This window comes from Cnephaeus nilssonii (assembly GCF_951640355.1).
Source record: "Cnephaeus nilssonii genome assembly, chromosome: 21".
In the NCBI taxonomy this organism is placed as follows: domain Eukaryota; kingdom Metazoa; phylum Chordata; class Mammalia; order Chiroptera; family Vespertilionidae; genus Cnephaeus; species Cnephaeus nilssonii.
Genome location: NC_137092.1, coordinates 39176269 through 39194915, shown reverse-complemented (window position 1 = coordinate 39194915; position 18647 = coordinate 39176269). Strand labels below are relative to the sequence as shown.

Genomic DNA, 18647 nt, shown 5'->3' with positions numbered 1-18647 from the left:
AGGAGTCGGGGTTCTTCTCCTACGCATCATGCCTGGTTTCTTCTCGCAGGCAGATCTCGGCATCAGCGTTACCTCCGCAGACAGGACTTCCTGCCCACCCCTCTGACAAAGCTCCCTCCCACCTTTGCCAGCCCCCTGTCTGTTTCCTTCTTGGCACTCAGCCACAACGTGTAATGTTTGTTTACTCGGGGGCCGCCCCCGTTACACTGTAAGCTCCAGAAGGCAGGAGCCATACCTGCTTTATAAAATCCTATTCCTACAGCCTAATGCAGTGCCTGGGCCAATGTAGTGCTCAATAAATGCTTATTGAATGAACGTCTTTCTCTTTTCCAATTGAAACGATAATAAAAAAAATGTATAGACCATCCCCATTTCTGTTGCCCATTAGGTGACCAACAGAAGTAAAACCCCTGATCCTATTCTACTTACATATTATTTATAAATTCTGCTCAATGTCAAGGGCCAATACACGGGCCGACGACGGGGGCTTCCAGGATCTACCAAGGACTGCGAAGCGGGCAGCTGACCTTCAGCAGCGCCTTCCTGCCCAGCTGCTCTCTTCGTCTCCACATCCATGAAGGCGGCCCTCCGAGACACCTGCAAGGTGCCTGGTCCTTCGTGCTTTTGTTTTTCTCTCTGCTCTCCAGATTTGCTTTTAGGAAGAAATCTGAAACTCACTCCTAGGATGATTCTTTATAGAAGTGTTATTAACAGTTTAACCACTTCAACACTTCAGCCATAGGAATATAACACCAGGGTAGACATTCTGGTCTTACCTGGCACTGGAGGAAGGAAGTTAAGGAAAGGAGCCTACAATGTAGTGTGTTCACTATATTATTATCCAGCTTACCATCTTCATTGGTGAACCGTTGGGGGGCGGGGGGAGGAAAGAGGAAATGAGAGTAGAGACATGAGGTTGAAATCTTACTATAAAACAAGTCCCTTGGCGTTTGCAGTCTGGGTGTGATATAAACTGTTAAGTGTTAACAGCTATGTTTATAAAACCATGAGATGCACTTCTTTTTTTTTTTCCTTCTTTTTTTTCTGGGAGGAAAAAAAGGATCCAGATGCTTTTTCCAGTTGGACTATGAACAACTCTGGGCGGGAGCCTGGCCCTTGGACAGAGGCCACTGCACCCGAGTCTCAACCCTGTCACACGGGTGCTCTCTGCTCCCTCTGCCGCCCTTTTTAAAAGGCTTTCCTTCCCCGACAAACAAGACTGACTTACAGCCCAGGCAGCACTGCTCGTTTTTCCCCGCCTTTGTTTCTTTCTCTAGGAAATGGCACCCCTTTGTCGGGGAAGGGCAGGGTGGTTCCTTACCCTTTTGGAGCAAGAATCATCCCTCCTCTTTCATAAAGATATGATCCCAATCAGAAAGGCCAGCGAAAAGCTGCCCCGCTATCAAGAAATCTTAAACCTCAGTTTCCATGTCAGTAAAATGGGATACCAAGGCCTATCCCACAGTCATCCTTGAGGTTTTTACTCCTCTAAAGCCTTAGCTACTGTTTAAGGCCCAGGGAAGGTCTCTCCCCTTCTATGGAGTTTTTCCATCTGTATCATTTTTTGGAGCCTTGTGGTTCTTAGATTAACAATAAGTGAATTCCCATTTAATTCTATTCTAATGGTTTCCTCTATGTGAGTTAATTTGACCACCTTAGGCAGATTGGAGGTCCCCAAAGGGAAGTTCTGGAATCATCTCTTAACATACCAGATTTTCAAATACGATATATTCAACATAATAACAAAAATCCTAAAGATAATAGTAGCAACCATGCCAACAATTACCATCTAATGCCGGATTATTATTTCCCAGGCACTCTGCTGAATTCTTTATGACGTTTCTCATTTAACCACCCTATGAGGTAGATATGACTAGGTTCAGTTTACAGCTGGGGAAACCAAGGCTCAGAGATCAAGTCGCTGGACTCCAGCTGTAAGTCAGCAGGTGGGACTTCAACCCTTGCATGTCCGACTCGAAACCTCTTGGCTTTACTGACTGGCTGATGCGTGGGGCCCACGTGCTCCCCTCCCCCACCAAGTCTGCCATCCTTCTCTTGCAGTCACAGCATGGAAGAGACACAAGGAGAGATAAACATAGAGCCAGACTTTATTAAGACAAACTACACGTAATATTTCCTTTTTCCTTCCTGCAAGGCCCATCATCAAAAACTGATCTCACAGCGTTTCCAATTCAAGAACACACATTTCACAAAACAAAGATTTCAGAGATGGAAGGAGGGAGCGTCTTCTGTGCTTTGTTTTGGAGAGTCTTAAGGCCAGCGCCAGACAATAGGTAAGAGTATATCCCAGTCAGTTCCCTCCGCCATCAGCCTTCTTTCCACCCATCAATGGCCTCCAAATACCAGCAGAGGGGCCAGGTGATGGGCAGGTAGGGTAGAGGCTCAGTCTCCTGTCCCAACTCTTATGCCCATCATTTGGGCTGATGCCACTGAAGACAGTGAGGCTCAGCCCCTCTGTGAGGCATCTGAGGGGCAGGCAGAAAGACACAAGTTTCTCCAAGGTTTCCTTTCCTCATTTCAGACCTCCTGTTCCCTTCACCCACCCCATCAGCAGGCGCGCACACACACACACACACACACACACACATCGTGAAAAGTAACCATTCCCCTATCCATCTCAGAATCCAATTCTGAGCATCCTTTACCTTCATCCAAAATGGCAACCCATTCTGGATGGACTGAATAGAGAAACCAGGCCAGTCCCTGGGCAGAGAGGGCTTCTCGGAAGCCCCCTCCGGGCAGTTTCATTCGGAGCACCAGGGAGACACAGGAATCTCTGAGCTCTTAAAGGAGAACCCTGCCAAGAGCTGGAGTTTCCCCTCGATGCCTGTGCCCTCAGGGGGAGAAGGATCTGGGGGCTTCCATCGCTGTCATCATGCCTCTTTTTGGCACTCTAATTGGCAGTCAGCAAGGGAAATAAATAGGAAGAAAAAAAATCGTTTTCCAGTATTTTCTCTCCTCCTTTAATTTTCATCTTCACAGCAGACTGGCTTTTGCCCCAAGGGGAATCTGAGAAGCACAATGTTCTTGTTGTTTTAATGAGACCTGGGGAAATTCCGCTGGCCTCTGTGGCTGGTGATCTGGTCAGGATCTGAGTGAGGACGCTGGCTTCTTGGGTGTCCTGGTTGGTCAGGCCTTTCGGGGAGCCCTGGGTGAGCAGCCACGGGAGGCCAGGAGGGGATGGTTTCTGTCATCGGGCTGAACTGTAAGGAGCTGCAGGACAGGTGGTGACAGGAATTCCAGTGGGTCTGTGCACAGTGGCTCCCGAGGGGAGCTTGCACCCCCTGGCCTGCTTGCGCCCACCCCCGGGCAGAGTAAAGGCGGGACATTGGCCAGGCGTACATACCAAGGCACTTGTAAAGTCAAGGCTGCTGGGCCAGCTCCAAGGACCTCTTTTTAGGTGAGACTGGGTGGAGGCAGCGGCAGCCAAGGGCGGCCCCTGGCAACCTCACCGCCTCCAAGGCTCGGCCCGTGGAAACCACACATTCAAGAGCACACCTCACGCAAGTTCCTTGGCTCATGCTCTTTCCTGGCTAGGAGCTCTGGGGTGTTCCTTGCAGGAGGAAAGGTGCTCAGTTCACAAGAGCCACAGAGACCGGGACAGCCCTCTGGCATGTGGCTGGTATGGAGAGAATTATCCTACCTCTCTGGCTAGGTTCACTTCCCTTACGCCCCCTGTTCAGCGAGTAACCTGAGAGTGTTCACTGAGGGTACTGGTAGAGGATGGGGAAGAGACAGAGGCCTGGCTAGATCTCGGACAGCACTGGCCCAAAAGGAGCAGAGCGGTGATGAGAAAAGACGGGTGGGGTCGGAAGGAACCCCTCTTCCTTCTCTGAGCCTCCTTGGTCCCCACCTGGCCCTAGGCCCCCACCCCGGAGGGTCACACTGAGAGGTCATCTGACCTGGCCTTGCTGCTGGCCTTGCTGAGCCGGCGCTTGTCCCTCTGGTAGCCCTGGGGGAGGCCGTGCCCTGGGGAGACTCCATTGGGGACCTCGGGCTTCTGGACGTAGCGGATGTGAATGAACCCCTCCCCGGGCATCTGCTCCTGGCCGCGCACCTGCTCGGTGGCCAGGTTGTCCGTGTTCTGCTGGGAGGCCATCCTGTTGCTGAAGGGGTTGAAGAACTTGCCCCCAGGACCGTTCTCCAAGCACTGGCTGATGTCGGGGGGCGGCGTGCAGCCCAGGGCCGCGGCCGTGGAGGGGCCGGGCAGCTGGCACTCCGCCCTGCCCTGCCCTGCGCGGGCCAGCCGCGGCCTGAGCTTCTTCCAGCCCAGGTGGTAGAGCTCGGCCAGGCTGAGGAAGAGGGACAGCCCGGCCACGGCCAGCATGAAGACGATGAACACGTTCTTCTCCGTGGGCCGCGACACGTAGCAGTTGACGGGGTGGGGGCAGGGGCTGCGGCGGCAGACGTGCAGCGTGTCCAGGAAGATCCCGTAGAGCAGGTACTGGCCGACGATGAAGGCCACCTCCATGGTGGTGCGGATCAGGATGCTGCACACGTAGGTGTTGAGCAGCGTGCCCTGCAGGACGATCTTGCCGTTGGCCTCCTCCCAGCAGGACAGCTCCGTCTTCTCGGCCGCCGGGTACCCGTAGGGGCCGGCGCCCTGGCCCTCGCTGGCCCCGTGGGCGGCCTCGCGCAGCCGGCGCTTCTCCTGCATGCGCACCGTGTGCATGGCGTGGCCCATGTACACCAGCGACGGCGTGGACACGAAGATGATCTGCAGCACCCAGTAGCGGATGTGCGAGATGGGGAAGGCCTGGTCGTAGCACACGTTCTCGCAGCCCGGCTGCATGGTGTCGCACTGGAAGTCGGCCTGCTCGTCGCCCCAGGAGGACTCGGCGGCCGTGCCCAGCACCAGCATGCGGAAGATGAAGAGCACCGTGAGCCAGACCTTGCCGATCACCGTGGAGTGCTTGTGCACCTCCTCCAGGAACTCCCCCAGGAAGCTCCAGTCGCCCATCGTGGCTCAGCAGAGGGCAGACACCTGCAAATAGGGGGAGAAAAGGAGTGGGGTGCTTCCGCCGAAGTCTGGGAGCTCCAGTCCTGCCCTGGGATGCCACTGATTCATACCAGTGCGTGCTCTAAGAAAGTGCAACTAATACGCCAAATTCAGCTAAAAAGCTCTCTTCTCCCCCCACCACCCAGCAAAAATACAAAGAAAGAGATTAGAAGTAGTTATAGTAGCATGACCAGAGCATGGCTCCCACACTTCAATGGATCTAGAAATGAACTGAGATGTGTGTTACAATGTGGATGCTGTGCTCTTACCCCCAGAGATTCTACTTCAGTGGGTCTGGAGTCCCCATCCAGCAGTCCCCATAAGCAGACCGGGTGATTCTGAGGCAGTCTGGCCAAGAACCAGACCCGGAGTCTTGCAAATCTGCAAATGTGACTTGGCGCAAATGCACTGAGTCTGTTCCTTGCCTGTGAAATGGGGATGGGAAGAGCTACACCTGGGGGGTTTGGGGATTAAATGAAAGAGTATGTGTGTGGGAACCCTGTCAGAGTACCCCTGATGCTCAAGGCCAATTGGAGCGTAGGGGCCCTTTTCAGAGTACGCTGGATGTGCAAGGCCACTCTGAGTGTGGGAATCTTAATCAGAATGTTCAAGGCTAAATTGCTATATGCAAGTGCAAAAGCAAGGATGCAGCAATCTATGCACTGTGCCAGCATACCCTTCTGTAGCCCAAATAATACTGAGGTCACTATTTGGCATAAAGCCTCTTTTGTTTAAGCTTGTTTGCGCTTGTATATAAGTTGCCACTGACCAGCCAGCAGTATGTGGCTGCTACTATGTGAGGCTCCTGGACTGGCCCCTATGTCGCTCTAATAATAGCTCCTGTACAGCTCTTATGTTGGAGGCTACTTTATGGGAAAGCTGTATTTATTAATCAGTCGGTGTGCGGCTGCCTGCCTTTATGGGACTCTACTTTGAAGAGCTGTTTTGTCTAAGGGCTCCTTGTAAGCAATGGCTATTTGGCCTGCAATAAAGACTCTTATATAGCCACGACTTCTTATACCTTCTCCATCTACCACCCGGCATCTAAGGAGGTCCAGTCCCTGTCAGAGAGGCTTGGACCCAACAGTTGGCATAATCAGGCAGGATCAGGACCTGTGTACCCAACAATGTGATATGTTGAAATACCACAAATGTCCCATGTGTTTGAATGGCTGTTAGGTGGAAAACAAAACTTTTATGTCTCCAGAGGGCATAACTAGGTGGAGGAGGAAAGAGTGAGTGCCAAATGCGGCCCCCCTCAGGAAGCATTTTCTAATCATCAGAACCATCCAGTATGGACCAGGTGTATTGGGTCACACCAGGTAGGTATCACAGATGACTGCTCTGGTTCCCCTAGCTGCAAGCAGTGGGCAATGTGGGTCTCCTGCACCTCAGCGCCATTGCAGTTGTACAGCTTGGCTTGGCCTCCTGCATACACACAGAAGGTACCCACCACAGACCTGCTCACCCTCACATCCAGACTAAATGCCCCAATCTCTTATGTCCCATACAAAACCTTCCCTCGTTAGGCCCCTGCCTGCTTCTCAGCCTCGTTTCCTGCCTGTCCCTTTTAGTTCCCTTTATCCAACCATGCCAAGTCTGGAGGATTTCCAGATCTCCTCCTCCAAACCACCTCCTATAGGCCCCCTTCATCCCAGCTGAATCCCATGTACCCTTCAAAATTGATCCAGTCATGGCTTCTTCCAGCCCTCTCTGCTCTCTCAGGCTGAGCCTCTTCAGCTCCTGTGGTGGCCCTGGGGACACTCACTCCTCCCCTACACTTGCCATCTTGTTTTGTAAACCTTTGCCCGGCTGTGTTCTTCCGGTCAGGGCTCATGGAGACCAGGGACTGTCTTTTCCCCTGTATCATCATCACCTGACCCAGAGCCTGGCCTAGAGTGGGTGCTTAGTATATCTTTGTTGAGTGAATTAAGAAAGGGGTGTCAAGCACTGGTGTTTCCTACCCAGTGGCGATCTCAGTCCCTGTTCCTTTCCTGGGCCCCATCAGTAGGGCGAAAGGGCAGATGTCACTTTTTCAGTCTCCACTGCAGCTGGTTCAGGTCCCTGAGGTGTGGGGAGAGACCGATGTGGAGGGCGTGCTCTAGGAAGTGTTTTTCCAACCTCAGTAAATGGAGGGAGCCTCTGTTGAAGTCCTCCCTAACCCCACCCGCTCCTGCCCGTGGACAGGGTTGTGTGAGCCAGGATGTCTGAAGTTGCCCAGAGGATCTCAGAAATAGCAGATAGTGCCCTGAGACCTTTGAATCTCTAAACTCTAGAATTCTTATTGATGAACAATAAATGTCCTCATGGCTTAAGCTTCTAATCAATTCTGTGTATATATTCATTGATTTTTAAATATTTTTTTAGAGAGAGAAAGTGAGAGGGAGAGAGAGAGAGAGAGAGAGAGAGAGAGAGAGAGAGAGAGAGGAATGTTGATGTGAGAAAGAAACATGGACCAGTTGACTCCCACATGTACTCTGGTCAGGAATTGAACCCACAACCCGGATATGTGCCCTGACCAGGAATCAAACCAGTGGCCTTTTGGTGCATGGGATGATGTTCAACCAACTGAGCCATACAAGCCAGGGCAAGTTTCTAACCAATTCTAATCAACAGAATGACAAAAGGAAAAGAAAGTGAAGGGAGGATAGGGGAGGGGAGGGGAGGAATATTCTTAGAATCATAAAACCTCAGACTCTGATGTGGCATTAAAGATTGTCAAGCTCAAACCTTGACCTTCACATTTTTGCTGCCAGTATGCCCTGGTTCCTATCTGAACGGTCTTTATACACATGAGGAAGGAGTGGGTGAAAGTGCCACATTTCATGACCCGGGTTTCTTTGGCTCCTGAGCTGATTCCTTGGCAGAGTTCTACCAATACCTCTTACCTCCCTACACGTTCCCCAACCCTGAGAGTACAGAGTCTCTGGGAATGAGGGAATCCATGAGTGAGCGGAAAGGGCCTTATCTCTCTTCCCCTCCATATCAAAGACCCAGCCAGTTCTTGAGGCCTTGCCTCTGGTTTTGATCAGACAATGTGGGAAAACGTGAAACATTTGCTCAAAAGGAAAATGCCTGATTAGATAAGAGTTTAAATGGGCTGTCATCTCTTCTGGGCACGTGCACAGTGTTCAGCACCTTCAGGGTCAGGCACACAAGTGTGGGGACCAGGATGTGGTGAGTAAGAGAAGGGGGTGGGGGAGAGAAGTAGAGAGGATGAAGAGCACGAGGAGGAACAAAAAGAGGTAAAAGACAAGGGGGAGTTGGAAATGGAGAAAAATAGACCATGTATCGGTTAAGAGAAGATGGCTTGGGGGTTAGCTAATTGGAGCTCAAATCCCTGTTATCTCCTGAGCTTGGATAAGTTATTGGATTTGTGTCTCAATTACCTCACCTGCAAAATGGGTATAATATTATTTAGCTCAGAGAGTATTACGAAGTGGTAGATACAAAGCACTTAGCATAGTGCTCAGGATATAAGAACTGAATAAAAGGCAGCCATTACCAGCAAGGACAGTGGTGGGGGAGAACAATAATTGGAGAAGGAAAAAGAAAGAGCAAGTAGAAAGATTACAAAGAAGAGAGAAACAGATGGAAAAGCAGAAGGGAGAAAGTGGGAGGAAAACAGATGCAAATAAGAAGTGAATGAAAAGAAAGAAATAAACAAATATCATACACTTCTAGGATTTGGGGCAAGTTTTACAAACTCTCCTCAGGCCCTGAAGACTTTTCCTCTGATCTTCTGACTCTGTCACTTATTCCTTGCAAGTCCCCAAGGAAGTATAAAATAGTTCCAGGCAAAGCATGTGATGCTCTGGTTTGGTCTGTCAAGAGTCTTCGTTGCTGACTCCCTCCTTGGTGGGTCACCTGGAAGGAGTAAAGCAGGGACAGAAGGGAGCATCATGGAATATCAGAAAGACAGTACTGGAAATGACGGCTCCTCGGGAAACAAGAGAAAACTGGCCAAGGCGGGGTGGGGTGGGGCTATCCCCCGGGGCCTGGATGGCAGCAGACAGGGTGGAAGACCCCTCGTTTGTGACTTCCTGAATTACTCAGGCAAGGTCAGAAAAACTTAAAATTGTTGCCACGTACCAGCTGCTCAGGTTATAACATGAAAGGTCTCTGACTGAAGTCAGTTTTCCAACTACACTAAGTCCCTTTGGGTCTCCCACAACCTTAGCCCAAGAAGCTTGTGAAGGCCTGGGGGATGGGGCTGGAGGGGGTCAATGAGGAAAAAAGGGGACATGCGCAATACTTTCAACAATAAAGATACATTTGTATAAATAAATAAACAAACAAACAACAGCAACAAAAGACAAACAAGGACTCCCTGCCTTCTCTGAGCTTGACTGCCCTTATTTCCCTTCATGAAGTGGAGAAATTAAACCCACAATTGCAATAAAATGTGATGTGTTACTATTAGGGAAGTACAGGGCAGTATAGGAATATATGGCAGGAGGCTAACTCTAGGTTAGGGGGTTGAGGAGGGCCTCCTTAGAGCAGGGCCCTTCAGAGAGCTCTGGAAAATCGATTTCTACAGCCCTTTGCAGCCCATACCAGTTCTGAAGGGACCCAGGCAAAAGGAGGTGGTCCCTAGAAACTGGACAAGAGCATCCCAGCGCTGAAGGTTCTTCACTACAAAACCTTCGACATCCTCTTTCCATGTGTCATAGCCTGGGACAAAGCAAAAGTTTTGGAGCAATCCACAGAGGACTTGTTTGAGAATAAGACATGATACTTGGATAAGATGGAAAAGGCCAATGGAAAGCTTTGGTGAATAGTGAACATGAATAATTTTATAACCTTACTTCATGCATTACATGGCTAGAAAGAAAATGTGGGTATCTAAGGTATCTACATTCCCAGCTCAGTGCTCCTCCTCTTGTTAGCACTGTCGCCTCCCTGTGCAGCCAATGTTTCCAAAGAAAATCAATTTAGAGCAATCCAGATTAGCATACATTCAGTCAGGACCTCTTCCTCTGATCCCACACGTCTAAGGAGACAATGGAGAAGACTTCTCAACTTGACCTCAGCCCTCTCTGATGTCTCCTGAACTCTGAAGACTAAATTACCATCCAGCAAGTAGGATACATTCTCAGGCTTAGTTATATGCTGCCTTACACTTGTTCTCCAAAAGTTTCTTGCTATCAGCCAATTCGAAAGTACTTTCTGGAGTCCCTACTATGTGTCCATCACTGTTCCAAGTACTGAAAATAATGCCTAAGAAGTACCAGGTCTGCCACATATTAGGTACTCAATGATAGCTATAGAATTAATAAAACCAGGCATGATTTCTGCCCTCAACGATGTAAAAGCTTTCCCCCTCAAATTGGTAGTAGATTTTTCAAAAGTCCAAAGCCCTGTCTTCTACTTTGTATACTTATTGCATTAGATTCTATCATTAGGTACATAATAAATATTTCTTTAAATATTTTTATTGATTTCAGAGAGGAAGGGAGAGGGCAAGAGGGATAGAAATATCAATGACGAGAGAGAATCATTGATTGGCTGCCTCCTGCACACCTCACACTGGGGATCAAGCCCACAACCCGGGCATGTGCTCTGATGGGGAATTGACCTCCTGGTTCATAGGTCAATGCTTAACCACTGAGCCATGCCGGCTGGGCTCAAATTTTATTATTGAATGAGGACTCCTCATAACCACTTTGGGGGGTGATAGTTATTACCTCTGTTTTGCAAAGGAGGAGACATGTAGAGAAGATAAGACGTATTCAAAGAAACAAAGACTAATGGGAACAGATCCAGACTTCATTCCAGAGTTTCTGATCCAGACAGTGCACACCAGAAAGTTTCCCTCCACCTTCCCTCCAAGGACAAAGCCCATCAACTCTCAGGTCTCCCACTTTGGAACTTCAAAAGCTCCTGCTCACCCTAGGCAGTGAGTGATCTGAGACAGGGCTCTGCCATTTAGTGGTAGGGAAGGCCTGGGAGTCAACTTTTATGCAATCAAGCCAACATTTACGACGCTCCCTTGATGTGGCCAGCACTGGCTGGGGTGCTGAGGGGATTAATGAAAAGAATAATTCAGTTCAGTTTTGCAAAGTGAATTATTTGCTCTACTGGCTGTGTATTCTCTCGCCAACTCAACCCGGATCTCCTTCAAGACAATCCCCGTGTTTGTTCTTCATCGCATCCTCCTACTGAAATGCCCCTCCCTCTTTATTCCCCTTATTGCTTAACATTGAGCCTTACACCTGATAGACGATGGGTGTACTTTTTAAAAAACAGCAACAGTTAATGAATGACAGTGTTTGGGTTACTCAAAACACCTAATGACAGCAGAGGGGTCTCTCTGGGAAGGTGGTTCAGGGGCATCTCCACAATGACTGTGGGGGCCAGGACATCAAGGAGACAGGTCACTGAGCCTTTCTTCTGCCCGTGGGAGAGCCCTCTGCTGGTCGGGGCAGGGCTGGGTGTCTGCAGCAGAGACGCCATCAGCATGGACCATTCCTTCTCTGCCTCCTCCCCCGGGTCCCTGGGGAGCTCACCCAAGTTTGTCAAAATTACACTTGAAGACCACTCCACGGAATCTGAGTCTAATTCTAGACAGTGACGCACATTCTGGACAGTATCTAACAGATCTCTGGTTCTCAACAAAGGCTGCTATTCATAGTCATAGTCACAGCCCCCGGCTCCACGGTGTAATCCTGCTCACTATATAGTGGAATGTGTCACGGGGCAGGGTTGACTTGCTTCCCAATTAAGAGAATTCTGTTGTAAAATAGACTCAAAGGACCTCACTTCCTGGGGGCCTTAGACACAGTATCACATCAGAGCCTTTAGTTCAGAAAGTGTTTGTGGAGCTGCTAGGCTGTGTCAGACATCAAAGGTGGCTTGTAAAGTGCCAGATAGAACTGTCATCTCAGAACTCTTCTGCACTTTAGTCATCAATGTGCCTTTTCCAGATTTCCCCTCATTCTAGTAGTTTCTCCCTGAAATGAATGTACAGGGAGAATGACATGAGAAAGTGGTCTTGGTCCTCAGCGACCTCAGGGATCTCCATCATCCTTGGAGAGTCTCAGCTCCATGGTCTAGTGTACCCAGAGCTACCCAAAAAGAGGATTTGAATCTAGGTAATAATAATAATAATAGTAGTAATAATAATAATAATAATAATAATAATAATAATAAAATAAGCTAACATTCATTGAGACCTTTCTACGTACTAGGCACTTGCAAGTTTCTTCATATATGTTTTCCTCATTGGATTCTCTCAAAAACATGAGGAAGTGAGGACTACCCCGTCCCCTTTTTAGAGGGCTCAAAGAGGGTGAATTGAGCAAGACTCCACTGCTATTCAGCGGGGAGTTGGCTTCAAACCCAGCTCTTGTCTAGTCTAGCAACAACGCTCCTGCCTTAACAACCGTGCTGGACGATCTACATCGCCTGAAGTCCCTTCTTGAAAGTCCTTACCAAAGGCTCGCCACTTTACCTGGGAGGACTGCCTCGGGATGTTTGTGAGTCACAGTCAGGATAGGGAGTTGATCTGTAAGTGGTTGGGGCAATTCTATTCGGACCTGTGCCTCTGAACCTGGACCACCATGGAGGGGAGAGGGAGAGGGAGATGAGAGAAAAGGAGAGACAGATGGCTGAGGCAAAGTGTCACTTCAGTTTGCCTCCTACTCTGGCCAATGGCAGATAATTAACTCCTCTTTCAATCTAACGATTTAATTCCGGCACGAACAGAGGGGTCCGCTCAGAGACACCCTACTGGCAGACAGTTGTTCCAAGGCCAAGGAGGTGGGAAGGAGCAGGCAAAGTGGAGAAAGAGGATTACGCTAAGCTAAGTACTTTTTCTCCTTCAAATGTTGGAAGAAAAAAATATTTATAAGGAGTGGGTGGGAGGGGGTGGCAAATAAAGCTCTTCAATTACAATTAAATACTGAGGGGTCTTTATTAATTGTCCCCAGAGGGGACAATTAGAAGCTATACAATTACTAATGGAAATTATATTTACGAAATGATTACATTTCCTTATTATTCCCATCATCTTGTCATAGATTCACAGTACAGTAGAGCTGAAATCTAGAGATCAATAAAAACTCAACCCCTTATTTTTACACAAGATGAAGATGAGGGTCAAGGGTAGTTAAGTAAGAACAGATACCACTAAGTTAAGCGCTTTCCACGTGTGAAGCACTGTACAACTGTACTTTCTAACCCTTATAGTAGCCCTGCTAGGAAAGAAGTATTATCCCATTTCACAGGTGGAAAAACTGAGGCTCAAAGGTCAAGTAGCTTGTACCAAGTCACACAACTAGCAGAGACTGCCTAAGGTACTTGAGCCTGGTCCCAAAGCCTACATCTTCTCTGTCTGTAAAAGGGAAAGAACATCAAAGAGCTCCTAGGACTGACAGCTGGTGACAAACCTGTGACCAGACCCCAGTCTCTTACTCCCCAAGCAGGGCTTTTCCTTCCAGCCTCAGCTCGGTGGCTGGCCACCTCTTACATATGCTGCTCCCAGAATTAATGATTACATCAGGGCCCTCAGCCCGCAGTGGTCAGGATTCCCAGACTTCAGCCTCTGCCATCATTTGGCCGGAATTCACATATAGAAAGTTATTTCCTTTTTTAGCCATTAAGTGCTCTTGGCCGCGGCCGTGTCCCCTGCCAGGTTCTCGGCTGGCTAAACAGCAGGCTCTGGTGTTCCATTGATGTCAAATCATAACAAGAACAAAGGAAACAGAAATAGTTAGGTGAGGTGGGGAGGGGGGAGGGGGGAAGGCATGATCCCTAAGGAATGGTAAGTCTAACCCTGCTTCCATCGCCCTCTGGTTGTGTGACCTTAGGCAAGTCATTTAACTTCCCCGTTTCCTCCTCATCTGAAAAGGGGGGATGTTTACTCCTGGACATTAAACCATGTGTGGATATGTGCGGTTGCCCAGAACAGTAGCTGGCACATAGAAGCTACTCAGTAATGCTAGTTCCCTGTTTTTTCTTTTCTGACATTTCCAGTAAAAACTTCTCTCAAGTGTGAGCCAACTAGCCAACTTGGTGCAGAATTTGATAGGACAGCAGGCTGCTTAGAGTGACACAGCCAGGGCCCCCACGTGGCACCGCGTGGGGGTGCCGGAGGAGGGGGAAGCACGGGCGATGGGAAGGCTATTAATTCAACTGTACATTGTGATTTCACTGGCAATGAGGATCCCGGAGGCAGGGCTGGAGAAGAGGGAGGTGCAGGGCCCGCTCCAACCAGGCTCCTCTCTCTCGTGGCCTCCTAGCTGTCCTTGAACCCGAGCCCTTGGCCTGGAGGTGGACTCCCTGCCTTACATTGTGAGCTTCCTGCCAGCCCTTCCTCCTGGGAGCGGCAGCACTTTGAACCTAATCACCAATCTGAGGGCACGCCCACAGGGGTGGGTGGGAAACGGGCTTCGTTCTGCTCGGAGGAGAAATGGGACGTCCTCTCCCTGTGGGCTGAGGAGAAGGGCCAGCCTGCCCCCCCCCCCCCCCACCCCCCCACATCTGCCCTCTCCGGAAGTTCTGCTTCACCAAGACGCCAGGTTTGGTGGAAAACCTGCAAGTCCTCTGTGAACCAGAGGCTCAGAGAAGAGGCTCTTTCCAGTGTCACCCGTTTCTTCGTGACTCTGGACAAGTCAGCACCCTTCTCGGTTCCCTCGGGTGTCAAAGCGATGGCGGAGCTGGGTGCTGTGAAGGCCCCTCCAGCTCTAAGTTCGAGTAGCTGGAGGCTTCGTCCCTTGCCCACGTGTCATAGAACGGCAAGTGAGCGGCGAGGCCAAGAGGCAAAGCCAGGTTTTCTGACTCCCAGCTTCAGGGTCAGCAACAGGAGACTCAGAAAAAACCCCGTGGTCATAAAAACAAGCCGTGCCCGAGGGACATGCCGCAGCGAGCCTTCACGGCGGACAGACCTTTGTGTGACATGTGATGTCATGTGAAGACACGTGGGCCGAGGGCCGGGCAACCTGGATTCCCCCTTGTTCCATTGTGCACGGAGCACTTGCTGATGGGAGGGCCACAGTCAATACATTGTTTTACTTAACCCTCTACAACCCCACAAGGAAGGCATTTACTAACTCTTGAAGGATCAGACATGAAATGCCACCCGCGGTCACACAGCGGGAAGTCTAACCCGATGTGACTAGCCCAGGCTCTCCATCCTCCCCTCCCCTGAGTGCCATGAGCCCCCAGGCCCCTCTGCTATTTCAATGCCTGAGTCCGAGCCCCAGACTCCCTTTCCTCACGAGGGTGAGCGGGTGGTTGAGGCTGGAGGTTTCTCGCCGTCATTTGCTGATCGGTTGGAAATAACTGACCCACCAAGTGGCGCCCAGCTGTCCTTTGCCAGGAGCCAGCAGCTGCTGACCGCGGAGAGGAAATCGGCGTCCCTTCAAGGACACCTGAAGCTCTCCTGGAAAAGGAGCGTCTCTCCCTTTCGCTCTGCTCAGTCCTCAAGCCTAAGAGGGGCCAGCTCACACAGAGACCTGCGGGGATCCCCGGGGGCAGAGGTCATCCTGGGGTCAGAGGGCAGAGCCTGGGCCTGGGCCTCACTGGCCCTGAGGCCGGCGGGTCTTCCAGGCCCTGTCCTGGCTGATCCAACACACAGGTTCCCGGTCCTGCTTGGACTGGTTGGGTCCAGCGGTGGGTCAGCCAGTACCCACGAGGCCAGGCTGCACCGTGGCCATCTGCTGGCTGCTAGAGCCCAGGACTTTCCATTGTATGCACCTCCCCCCCCCCCCCCCCCCCCGCCAGCGTTAATGATGAAGAAGCGGTGGGCAGGTGGGTGTCATGCCTTCCAATGGACTGGAGAGATGCTAAGGAAGAAGCAGGAGGCTGGGGAAGAGAGGCGGCTCAGAAACCACAGCCCAGGGCGGAGTCAGGGGCCTGGTGCCAGTGAGGGGAGCGGGTGTGCGCCCCGCTGAGCTGCCCGACTCCCTGTGGCGGCCCCAGCAAGTCACTCTCCTCTCCCAGGCCTGCGTTCCCTTCTGTGTCAAAGAGGAGCCAGACAGGCCCTCTAAGAAACCTCTTCTAGTGCGAGTGGCCCAGCACTGGGAGGCCGGAGCGGGAGGCAGCGAGGAGACGAGCATCGAGACCTGTTTGGGGAGCCCGGCAAGTACACCCCCGGGCTTCCGAGGCCATGGCAAAGCGGCTGATGCTCCCGCCATGGTCTCTGAGCTGCACGTGTGGGGAGGGCTGCCCGGGGCGGGGGGCGGTAGGAACCAGGGAACCGCCTCCGGGCGCTCTCTGCTATGCTCGCTGTGGTCACTCTCTTGGCAGCCGCCGGGAGGAAACAGCTTGGAGGGACCGGGGGCGGGCAGGCCAGTGCGCCGCCCCCGGGGAACCTGCAGGAAGGTGCAGAGGTCAGAGCTGTCACCGGGAGCAGTGAGTCAGGGGCTGGGCTGTGAGCGGGGCCGGGGGTGAGGCGATGGAGAGTGCCTGGCCGCCGGTCTAGCGTCAGGCTGGGCGCCTCTGAATGCCAGCTGTGTCCCCAGCCACCAGCCCGCCTCTCCAGCACACGGAATGCCACAACCCTCAGCCCGGCCTTGGTCTCTTCTGCTTCGTTTTGCTGCGTTTCTCCCAGGTCTGCTGACTCCCCCTCCAGTGCTCCCCGCACGGCCCTCCTCCCAGGCCAGGGGCCGGGCCTCAGGAAACAGCCAGCTGAGATGCTGAGGAGCAAGACCCAGAGCCCTCCATGAGGCCGGGGCGGGGAGACAGGGCGAGCTGAACCAGGTGCAGTCGGGACAGAGCCGCGTGCCGGCTCCCTTTCTCCGTTTCTGAGTTGTACTTGAGCCTAAGGAATCATACACAGCCTTGTACGACGTTCCTGCTGAGTGGAACCAGAGGGATCCCGCTCCTTCACGCCCCTCCGGTTACAGATGAGTAAACTGAGGCCCAGAGGGTAGCGTCCGGCAGTGCCCGAGGTCGGACAGTCACTCAGAACGCCAGAACCCAGGTCTCCCAGCCACCGAGGCCGGGTCTTTCGCCGCCTGCTCAGAAAGGTCAGGAGCCGACAGAACCTTCAGCCCCGAGGCCCTCTGCCCTGTCTGCACCGCAGGGGAGGCGACTCCAGCGGGTGCCTCTCCCGCCTCGGGGTCCCCGGTCCCCCCAGCCTCTGGCCTCACAAGCCAGATTGCTCACAGGGCGCAGTGGGGCACGGTCCTGGGCAGGAAACTGAGCAGGAATATTTTTAAACCCTCCAACAAGCCTTAGGGGAAAACCAAAACACTCTCCTAGACGTTGCAGAGAGCATTTCAAAAAAGATTCCCCGCCTAGAGGACGCGCCGAAAACAGTGAGGTTTTTTTAAAGGGCCAACTCCATCCCAACCGAGTGCTGGGAGATGGACAGTGGACCCCTTTCGCGTTGCCCTTGGAGCCCTGCAACCCCTCCAGGGGTGGGCTACCTCCTGCGACCCCCACGCGCCTGCCCACAGCTCCTTGTAGACCCAGAAAGTCGTTCCTCTCGCCTCGGGAAGCACCCTCCTTGGCACCCCCCACCTCAGCATCTCAGGGAAGGCTGCGGTGGGGCAGGAGCCCAGGGCACAGAGAGGGAGCTTTGTTGTTCTCCAGCCTGGACCCCAGGCTGGCCCTCCTGGCTCCTGCCCATCAGCTGGTGGTTTCACCTCTGAAAATGCAAGCCCCCCTTACCTTCCTCTCCGCTCGGGGACTCCCGGGGCGTCAGTCCTCTGGCCCTCTCCTCCGACCGCCCACTGCTCCTGGCTCTCCAGCCTGTCACTTGTCCCTCTTCCACCCTCTTTTGAATCCATATCTGTCACCCGCCCTCCTCCCCCCTCTTCCTACTCTTTCTCTCTCCACCCCCTTCCCCCGGGCCCCTCCCTCCCTTCTCTCTTTTGTGCTCTTAGAGTCTTTGCTCACTTAAAAAGTTTTCTCTCCTCCACCTCCTTGCAGCCTCTCCTAGCAGAGTTCTCCCCTGAAGGGGGCAGAGCCCTCCTCCTCCCCCGCTGCCCTCCTGCTGTCATCGCAGCCACAGCGCCGGTCCCCGAGGCGAGGCGGGTGGTGGTGCGAGGCCTGGGCTTTGCCTGCCCACCCTCTGCTGCCTCCTCAGCCACCTCAGCCAGAGCGGGAAAGCTGGCACTGCCCAGAGGTCCCTCCTCATCCTTTTCCTGCTCAGATAAAAGGGCCCTGGATCCTGGAAAGGTCTTTTGGGGACTCTTACTGTGCCCACTGCAGCGAGCTGAGTGCCAGCTGGCAGGGGAAAGCCGCTGTCACGAATTACAGCCACCAACACCCAGCGTGGACACCAGGGGTCCCTGCCAGCTCCAAGGACAGGAGGGGCATCCCACACTCTCCTCGCCTCCTTCCATGAGCGAGAGCACCTGCCATGTGCCAGGCACTGGGCGAGGCGGTGCCACTCGACATACACTGAGTGGCCAGATTGTTATGAGTTCAGAGATCATAATAATCTGGCCACTCAGTGTATATCCTATAGAATAAAAGGCTAATATGCAAATTGTCCCCTCGACCAGGAGTTCGACCAGCAGGCAGGCTGGCCAACCGCCCATGTCCCCTCCCCCTGGCCAGGCTGGCTAGACCCCACCCATGCACGAATTCATGCACCAGGCCTCTAAAATATATATATTGTGTGTGTGTTGCTCAGCGGTGTGCTCAACACACACACACACACACACACACACAC

The 18647-nt window shown here is 52.2% G+C and overlaps 1 protein-coding gene across 2 annotated transcripts; it reads right to left on the bottom strand.

The window, feature by feature from the left end:
- Positions 1-2106: 2106 nt before the first annotated feature.
- GJA5 (gap junction protein alpha 5) lies at positions 2107-17753 on the bottom strand. Of its 2 annotated transcripts, XM_079761828.1 has the most exons (3): positions 17639-17739; positions 8697-8887; positions 2107-5005 (listed from the first exon to the last, which is right to left on the bottom strand). In XM_079761828.1, exon 3 carries the CDS (start codon positions 4979-4981, stop codon positions 3902-3904), a length of 1080 nt encoding a protein of 359 aa, XP_079617954.1. In that variant the 5' UTR covers positions 4982-5005; positions 8697-8887; positions 17639-17739; the 3' UTR covers positions 2107-3901. The 2 variants fall into 2 exon arrangements, with proteins under 2 accessions (XP_079617954.1, XP_079617953.1); XM_079761827.1 differs by lacking the exon at positions 8697-8887 and having other exon boundaries at positions 17639-17753.
- Between the last annotated feature and the right edge of the window lie 894 nt (positions 17754-18647).

Excerpts from the sequence above, each read along its gene's own strand:
- GJA5 (XM_079761827.1), bottom strand. The coding sequence starts at position 4,981 with ATGGGCGACTGGAGCTTCCTGGGGGAGTTCCTGGAGGAGGTGCACAAG.